Raw genomic sequence first — 9,900 nt, forward strand, 5'->3', positions numbered from 1 at the left:
GGAGAATTGTCTTGGTTGATTTGCGGTTCACAAGATGCTTTCCTTATGGGATGTGGGCAGTATCATTGTTCCTATTTTATGGAAGAGGAAATAGACTCAGAGATAGAAAAGGACTTCCCCATGGGCATTTAACTAGTATGAATTCTCATTCAAAGTCCAATAGCTTTCCCTTGAAACCACAGTTCCTCCTTAGTGTGTATCATGATATGAATTTTGGATGGTCTGCAAATTTGTTTGGATTTATTTGGTATGTTTACATATTCCTTTGGGAAAAAAGTTAGAATCATAGGTGCAGAGTTGGAAGGAACCATAGCAATGATCTAGTCTACTCCCCTCATTTTATTTTATTTTTGTATTTTTATTAAAAAAAAACAACAATTTTTTAACAACCTTAATAACAACTAGGACAGAAGTGTAAGGGCTAGGCAAATGGAACTAAGTGACTTTCCCAGGGTCACACAGCTAAGGTCGGATTTTAACAGGGATCCTCCATGTTCTAGACTGTGCTTTCTTTCTACTATGCTACCTAGCTTCCCCATCCCCTTCATTTCAGAAGGGAAACTGAGGCCTAGAGAGATAATACAACATTCCTAAGGTCTCACATGCATTAAGCCATAAAGCTGAAATTCAAACTAAGGTTCTTTGTTTCTAATTCTGCCATTTCTACTAAGCTTTTAAGATTGTGTTTTTGTTATTTTGTTTTGATTTCTTTTTTTAAGTCACTTCAATAACTTTGGCTTTGGAGCTTAACAAAACAAATTTAATTTCACAATTTCTGCCTGTTGTGCTACTGCTAATAATATTTTTTCCTTCTATAAAAGTTTATCATTTGCTGGGTACACACATTTCATACATGTATTCTCATAAATTCACAGTTTCCCTATGTGACATAATAGATTTCCTGTTTCTTTAGGAATAATAGCTAACATTTAAGCAAGGCGCCCCAGATGTCTTAGTGCAATTTAGAGGCTTAAAGCCACACTAAGACTTAATCAATGAAAGTGACATTAAAGAAGATATATTACCATATTCTTTACTGTTTGTTTTTAAATCCTTACCTTCTGTCTTAGAATTCATTCTAAATATCAATTCCTAGGCAGAAGAGTGTTAAGGACTAGACCACTGGGATCAAGTGACTTGCCCAGGGTCACACAGCCAGGAAGTGTGAGGACAGATTTGAGCCCAAGATACCTGTCTCCAGGCCTGGGTTACTATCCACTGAGCTACCTAGATGCTTGCTGTTATTTTTAAGCCTTAAAATCATAAGATTTGCAAAGCATTTTACATATATTATCTCATTTTTAAAATGTACAAAATGCTCACCATGTAAGAATCTTGTGATATAGGTGGTAAGATATTATTATCTTGATTTCACAAATGTGAAAAAATGAAGCCTTTTGGAGGTCAACAGACTCACCCATTATTGTAAAAATAGCTAGTAACGTTAAGGCAAGGAATATTTGACCTCAGGGGTTCCTGTCTCTGAGGCTGGCTCTTAATCCATTATGTGGTACTCTTCCTATTTTATTCTTTTATGATTTGCATAACCCATTTCCCCCCAACAGCCCTATAACCTAGATAGGATATGTATTACCATCCCTGTTTTACAGGTTGAATGGTTTGCCCAAGGTCACACAGCTATCTAGTGGCAGAGCTGGAAACTGGACCCAGGTCTCTACCCTCTAAGCCTAGGGCATTTGTCTTTATGCTCCAGATCTTCTAATTAATTCATGCTTTTTCAAAGGTCTTGGGCTTTCTCCTCTCATTTGAACCATGGGGTTGCTTGAATAGTTTGGGAAGATAAGCTCCATAAGGAGTTTGGAAGTCAGACACCCGGGCTTTGTCATTAGTCTTAGAAGAGATGAAATCAAGAGGAGGGACCACAATATCAAAAGTTGTACTTTTCTTGTCTGATCTGTTTCTAATAGTTCAAGAGCAAGAAACCTCCCATCGCATCTAATGGACTCCCAGGGAAAGGGAGAAATGCCAACAGTCCACAAAAGAAAACAGACTCATCAGCCACTGTCAAACGGACAGCATCAAGTAAGTTCTCCAAGGTGCTGCTCTTTCTGATCAGGGGATTGGTGGGAGGACTGGCGGACACTTTCTGCAGGGCTTAAGCGTGATTGATGCTCATGCTTTCCTGACTAGAGTCATAAACACCACTCTGTATGGACACATAAAGGTCAGCTTAACCAACTTCTTTCATTTTATGGAGGAGGAAATAGGCTGAGAGAACGTGACTTTCCCAAGATCAGAAAACATTAAAGGCAGAACCAGGACTAGACTGGATCTCCTAGCTCCTGGTCAAGGGTTCTTCCAATTCTGTTTTAAATAGGATCTAAAGAGGAAGAAATTCAATATACTTTTCAACTCTAGTTGAATAACAACCAGATGACCTTAGGGCAATTGCAACTTAAGATCAGTTCATTTCAGTTCAACAGAATAGCATTATATCCCACTGGGGTCACAAAAAGCGAAAACTGACACACTTCCTGCTTAGGGTCTATTAGAAAACTGGAATATATACAGAGATAAATACTATACACTGCAGAGAGACAGGAGGTCAAAAGAGCAAGCCAGGAAAGGGGCTCAAGTAAATTTTAGAAGTGATCAGGGGAGGTGTGGTATGTAGGTCGAAACTTGAAGGAATCAAAGAATTTTGCATGGCAGACGTGTATTCTAGGCATGGAGAAGGCCTGTGCTAGTGCGAGGAAACAAGAAACATTTAGTTCAGCTACTAGCCCTTTTGGCATGGAAAGGTATAATGCAAGTAAGTCTTGAAAGGTAGGTTGGAACTGGATTACAGAAAGCCCTGACTTCCGTTCCAAAGAGTTATATTTTATGATAAACCTTGTATTTTTTTTAAACCTTGTACTTTTTGGTGTATTGTCTCATAGGTGGAAGATTGGTAAGGGTGGGCAATGGGGGTCAAGTGACTTGCCCAGGGTCACACAGCTGGGAAGTGGCCGAGGCCGGGTTTGAACCTAGGACCTCCTGTCTCTAGGCCTGACTCTCAATCCACTGAGCTACCCAGCTGCCCCTAAACCTTGTATTTTTGTTTTCAATTAACAAGCTACTGACTTAGGACTGTATATTAACAAAATAATCAATGGATGTTTAAAGGATGATTTTGGCACTTAGGTAGCACAAGTGGTTAGAAATATGGATTTGAAATCAGGAAGACATGAATTCAAATATGACTGTAGAGGTTTTTTTTAACCCTCATTTTCTGCCTTAGAATGAATGCCGAGTATTGGTTTCAAGGCAGAAGAGCAGTAAGGGTTGGGCAGTTATGGCTAAGTGACTTGCCCAGGGGCACATTGCTAGGAAGTGTCCGAGGCCAGATTTGAACCCAAGACCTCTCATCTCTAGGCCTGGCTCTCAATCCACTGGGCAATATGAATATGAACAAATTAGGGTAAGAAAATTTGTAGAGGCTGACGTGGAAATGTTTGAAAATTAAATGAGCGTGAAGTTTATTGGAGAGAGATTCAGAGTTGTTGTTCTGAAGTCACGTAGGGTAGAGAGTGTGTCTTAGAGAAAAGATTCAATATCAGTTCCTCAGACTCCAGAGAAGATTCAAGGATTACTCCAAGATTCTGAATCTGGGTAATGAAGAAGAATGATGGTACCATAAATAGAGATAAGAACGTTGTGAGGAAAGAAAGCATAAGAAAAAAAGAAAAAGAAAATATACTAAGAAAGTCTAGGTGTTTAAGGGAAAAAATGAAGAGTTCAGTTTTGCATGCTAAGTTTGAGAATTTGGCAAAAAGACACAGGAAGAGATGCTTAGCAGGCTGTCAGAAGAGCTAAATTGGAACTCAGGGGAGAGACTCAGTTGGATGCATGGATCTGGAAGTCATCTATCTGTATGGAAGTGATACTTGAACCAGTAAGTCCAGTTGAAATGACCAAGGACGAATAAAATGAAAAAGGACTTTTTAACCACTTGTTAAGGACAAAGTTTCTTTGCTAAGTCCTGAGGATAGAAATAGAATTGCTAGACAGCTCCCTGCTCTCAAAAACATCTAGGTGGCTCAGTGGATTGAGAGCCAGGCCTAGAGACAGGAGGTGCTGGGTTCAAATCTTGCCTCAGACTTTATGACCCTGGCCAAGTCCCTTAATTCCCATTGCCTAGCCCTTATTGCTCTTCTGTCTTAGAACCAAAGATTTAAAAAAAAAGTAAAACAAAATAATCATTCAACAGTGACAATGACTTCAGTGTTATCAACTTTTTCTAGAGTCTTCAGTAGTTATGGTTGTACACATGAGAGGGGGGAAAAAGAATGTCTAAAACAAAATTTGGGGGAGCCTGCATCCTTAATGGGTCAGAGGAGAATGAGGAACCATTTGGTTATGGAGACCACATATGGGGTCAATAACTTTGTCAAGAATCTGATTGCATTAAATTCCTTTTGTTCTTTTTTCTTCGTGTGATAGTTTACTTTATATTTTCCTTGTTATAATATTGGTTCCATTAAAGAAAGACTGTATTTGTACGCCCAGGAAATCTGAATTGCCCCCACCACCCACCTTTAATTTTGTGTTCCCTCTTCATTGTGGGGAAGAGGAGAAAGGAAATAATGAGGACTAATGGGTTCCTTAAAAAGCCATGTTATACAAGATCTATATCCCTTGAAATCACTGCCGCTGTCTCTTCCTCCAGTGCCTCAGTTTCAATACTTATATTTCTTTTATGGCCAGATGATTTATCCCTTTATTTTATGATGCCTTCTGTAGGGAATTTTTATTAACTTTGGTGACATCTAATGGTGACAAAAGAGAAAAATAATTGCATTCTATGTTTTCGCTGAACTCAGCCCGTTGCATTAGCAACATCATGAGTTTATTGCACGGAGAGCCAAAAGGAGAGCTGGGAATTTACAGTTTCTTCCATTGGCTTTTGCTGTGAAAACATCTTGCTTTAGAAGGAAGTGAAGCCGGTCAGATTTTTCTGTTTCTGTCCTTTGGCTGGACTCTTAACAGCGATGCAGTCAGTTAAGTGTGTTAGCTTAGTTAGTCCGCTGTGCCATTCTGAAGCTTCCATACGTGCTGTCTCCATCATTAGAGTGTGAGCTCCCCGACAGCAGAGCTGGCTACACTTTTCTATTTGTAGCCCCAGCACTTAACACATAGTTGCTTCCAAGTTGTCTCTCTGTTAGATTGTAATCTCCGTGAGGGCAGAGATGGCCATTTTTGCATTCCTAGTCCTTAACACAATGCCTGACATATAATATAGTAGGTACTTTAAAAAAAAAACAAAAACAAAAACAAAACAATAACAAAAACCCCTTACTTTCAGTATTAGAAGTGATACTAGGTATCTGGTTCCAAGGCAGAATAGTGATGAAGGCTAGGCAATTGGATGTTCAGTGACTTGCCCAGGGTCATATAGTTAGGAAGTATCTGAGGTCAGATTTGAATCCATGACCTCCCATCTCCTGGCCTGGCTCTCTATCCACTGAGCTACCTAACTGCCTCAATACTTAATAATGCTTCTGGACTTAACTTGCTTTGCACAAGTAGTAAGCACTTAATAAATCCTTTCTCATTCAGAGACTGCTGAAGGCAAAAGGACTCTTAGAAAACAAGATGTTTGGGATGAAATAGAATGTTAGAATTAAAGTGGGACCTGAGAATAGAAGATGTTAGAGTTGAAAGGTGCCCTAGAGGGGAGCTAGATGAATCAGTGGATTGAGAGCCAGGCCTAGAGACAGGAGATTCTAGGTTCAAATTTGCCCTCAGACACTTCCCAGTTGTGTGACCCTGGACAAGTCACTTGACCCCCATTGCCTAGCCCTTACCACTCTTCTGCCTTGGAGCCAATACACAGTATTGACTCCAAGATGGAAGGTAAGGATTTATAAAAAAAGAAAGAAAAGTAAAGAAAGGTGCCATAGAGATCACCTGTACTGACCAAGTTATTTTATAAATGGAGAGACAGGGAGTTACCCAATGTCACCCAGCTAGTGAATGTCAGTACCAGAATTAAAACTAAGTATTCTGGTGTCCGACCATCTCTCACATCCATGAAGGTTCACTGACTTTTTCAGCCATTAATTTGGCCTGCAGTCATCTTTCCAATTATCTGGAGTTACCAAAAAAAAAAAAAAAAAAAAAGCACTTGATTGAGAATCAAAAGATTCTTGATTCAAAACCTGTCTCAGCAACTCACTATAAAACTGTGTGTGTGACCTTGAATCTCCTTGACAAAAATGAAGATCATAACCCTTTCCTGCCTCACTGGATTAGGAAGAAATGGGAGAACTCAAGGGAAGTAGGTTTTCTATTTGTACATTGTTTGTTTTGTTTTATAAACCATAAAGCATCAGATTAAACATTTCTTATGATCCTTTTCTTGAAGTTTCACTGACCGAGTCGATGTCTTAGGCTGAAGTTCCGGCATAGCTAGTTCTAGTCTCCTAAATCATCCAGGCAGAAGGGGATCATATTTAGTTTGGTTCAAATCAGCAAGTCCTTCAGTGGCCCGGATGATGAAGTAATGATGACAACAAAACCACTCTCCCCATTCTCTCATTTCAGCCTCTTAGCAACCCAGTGGGGTAGGCAGGGCAATGCTTATCATCCCCATTTCTAGATGAGAAGGTTGCATGATTAAAAAAAAAAAAAAGACCACACTGATGAGGGAGTGAGGAATCAGTGCCTTTGATAACTGAGCCTTAGGAGATTGGAGGCTCTCTCTCATCAGGACTTCACCTAGAAGGCAGGGACCATCTAGTTTGGTTTGTATTTGCATCCCCACTACTTAGCAGAGTTTGGTGCATAGAAAACAATTAATTAATGCTCGTTGCCTTGTCAAAACTAGTTCTGCAGGAATATTGCCTCTGCTTCTTGCCATTCATGTGACCTTGAACAAAGAACTCACATTTTCATTAAAAATCTGTACAGTCTTGCCTGCAAGAAGTGAGAGATTCACTTTGCTAGATACGTATTCCAGCCCACTTGAGTTTGTAAACCAGGGATCATACACATAAGGGAACAACAAGTATTAAACTCTCTTTTTTTCCATTTTAATATATTTTGTATCTCTAGCGATTAGCACAGTGCTTACCATAAAGTATATACAGGGGCAGCTAGGTGGACCAGTGAATAGAGTACCTGGCCTGAGGTTAGGAAGACTCATCTTCCCGAGTTCAAATCCAGTCTCAGACATTTAGTAGCTGGGTGACCCTGGGCAAGTCACTTAACCTTATTTGCCTCAATTTCCTCATCTGTAAAATGACCTGAAGAAGAAAATGGCAAACCAAAAGAATGGCAAACTATTCCAGTATCTTTACCTGGAAACCCCAAATGGGGTTATGAAGAGTCAGACACAACTGGAAAAGGGTCAAACAAGCACCAGAATTGCTTATTCTCTGACTGATTTTTTTTTTTTCATTTAACAAGCTTTTTTTTCTTGCCTCCCCCCTCTCCCAACTCAGAAAGGAAAATAAAACCCTGCAAGTAAATATGCAAATAATCTTCTTGTGGCAGTTTTTCATGGAGTTTTATCAAAATCACTAGGACTAATTATGATGATTCCCCTGCCTTTAGTCTCTCATCCCTCTAGTCCATTGCTGCCAGAGTACTTTTCCTTAATTGCAGATCTAACCATGTGACTCCCTTACTCATTTTGGCCCCTGTGGCTTCCTATTGCATCTAGGACAAAACAGAAACTCGCTGTTTAGTTTTTAAAGCCTTCAACAACCTGGCCCCTATCTTTGCAGCTTCCTTACACATTGCTTCACTGCTTGTACTTTGGAATTGGTCAAACTGGCTTTATCTATGTTCCTCACACATGACACTCCATCCCTCATCAAACTACCATTGCACTATACCTAGAATGTGGCCCCTCTTTTCCTTTGCCTCCCTGGCTTTCCTTAAGATCTACTAGTCATGGGGCCAGCTGGATGGCTCAGTGGATTAAGAGCCAAGCCAGAGACAGAAGGTCCTAGCTTAAATCTGGCCTTCCTAGCTGTGTGACCCTGGACAAGTCACTCAACCCCCATTGCCTACCCTTACCACTCTTCTGCCTTGTAACCAATACACAGAATTGATTCTACAATGGAAAGTAAAGGCATTAAAAAAAAATAAAGAAGATCTGCTGGACAGAATGGCTAGGTGGCTCAGTGGATAGAGAACCAGGCATAGAGATGGGATGTTCTGGGTTCAAATCTGGTCTTGGACACTTCCTAGATATAGGACTCCAGGCAACTTACTTATCCCCCATTTCCTATCCCTTGTCACTCTTCTGTCTTAAAACATTGGTTCACAGTATTGCATATTGGTAAGGGTTTTTAAAAAAGGATTAGAAGATAAGGATTTCTTTAAAAATATCTAGCCGAAGCTCCACCTTCAGTATGAAGCCTTTCATGATCTTTCCAATGGTTAGTGCTTACGCTCTAAAAAAAAAAACAAACCAAAAAACTCCCTTGTATTTTACTACTTTCTACTTATTTCTGTTTGTTCACCTTATATCATACTATAAGTAATATATAATTACTTATTTTCCCAGTTGGAATACAAGCTTCTTATAGAGATGATTTCATTTATTCATTCTCTAGTTCCTGCCAATGTTTTTATCTTGTTCAATTATTCAGTTGTGTCTGACTCTTTAGGACGCTTTGGACCATAGCACACCAGTACTGTCCATGGGGGTCTTCTTGGCAAAGATATTTGAGTGGTTTGTTATTTTTTTCTGCAGTGGATTATGGTAAACAGGGTTAAATGACTTGCCCTAGGTCACACAGCTAATAAGTATCTGAGCTTGGATATAAACTCTAGTCTTCCTGGTTCTAGACCTAGCACTGTCCCCACTGAACCATCTAGCTTCCTCGCCTCACACATTACTATGCACTTAAAAATGCTTTTTAATTGATTGATAATTAGGCCATATGATACAGTAATAAAAATTAAAAATCTAAAGACCTGGTTCATCTTTCAAGTCCATTACTGGATCACCTAAGTGGGCTTCGGGAATGTGTAGGGTTCAGTAGAAAAAACTTGGGATTGGATGTCAGAAAGTTTCATCTCACCTCTTCACTTGACCCAGGTATAACGCCTACTACTGATCTTACTGAGTCCAGAAGTATAATAAGCATTTTGGTCCTTTTTCTCAGATTTTTCAGAAATCTAATGCTCTTTTTTTTTTTAAACAGATAAGAGAATAGAAGCTTAGACAGGGGCAAGTGACTTTACCAAGGTCACGTGGGTTAGCCATGGAATTACAATTTCAATCTATTTCTCCTGAATACAAATCCATCCCGTCTTCTAGACTTATAGCCCAAAGCATGATCAACTGTGCTTCAAAATGAATTACCTCCTGTTGTGCATTGAAAGGAATATAGCACCAAGAAATCTTTTCTCCTGTATAGATTATTCTAAATCCCAGTTTAGATCAGGTTCAAGGAATCTGGGGGCATGTGAGCTAGTCGCCTCACACCCTCAGTCCAAAATCAGTTCTTTATATATATTTGACTTATGTAGAGCCTATAAATAAAAATAAAAAAAAGAAAAAGCCTGTCCTTTCAAATTGCCTGGCCAAGCAAATTCCGAACTACTCTGACCTCTACTGAATTAAATATAATTGACCATTTTCATTTTTTCCCTAAGATGCTGACCAGTACAAATATGGTAAGAACCGTGTAGAAGCGGATGCCAAGAGGTTGCAGACCAAAGAAGAGGACCTGCTAAGGAAGAAGGAAACTCTGCGTAACCGCCTGGCTCAGCTCCGAAAAGAAAGGAAGGATCTTAGAGCAGCTATTGAAGTGAATGCTGGTATGAAAAAACTAAATTTGATTGCACCTACCTAGAATGCTGTTGAATTCCCGACCCCGTTATGTTTCATTTTCACTTTGTCTAAAATATCACAAAGGCTATCTTCTTTTTTTTTTTTTT

The 9,900-nt window shown here is 39.5% G+C and overlaps 1 protein-coding gene across 1 annotated transcript; it reads left to right on the forward strand.

Moving 5' to 3' along the window:
* Positions 1-1,928: 1,928 nt before the first annotated feature.
* On the forward strand, positions 1,929-9,827 carry LOC123256158 (actin filament-associated protein 1-like; the record flags this gene model as incomplete). The annotated part of the gene is made up of 2 exons (XM_044684839.1): positions 1,929-2,043; positions 9,616-9,827. Coding segments are annotated over 2 exons (315 nt in total), but the record flags the coding sequence as incomplete, so codon positions are not given.
* Positions 9,828-9,900: the final 73 nt, after the last annotated feature.

This window comes from Gracilinanus agilis, unplaced genomic scaffold (genome assembly GCF_016433145.1).
Source record: "Gracilinanus agilis isolate LMUSP501 unplaced genomic scaffold, AgileGrace unplaced_scaffold56453, whole genome shotgun sequence".
NCBI lineage: Eukaryota > Metazoa > Chordata > Mammalia > Didelphimorphia > Didelphidae > Gracilinanus > Gracilinanus agilis.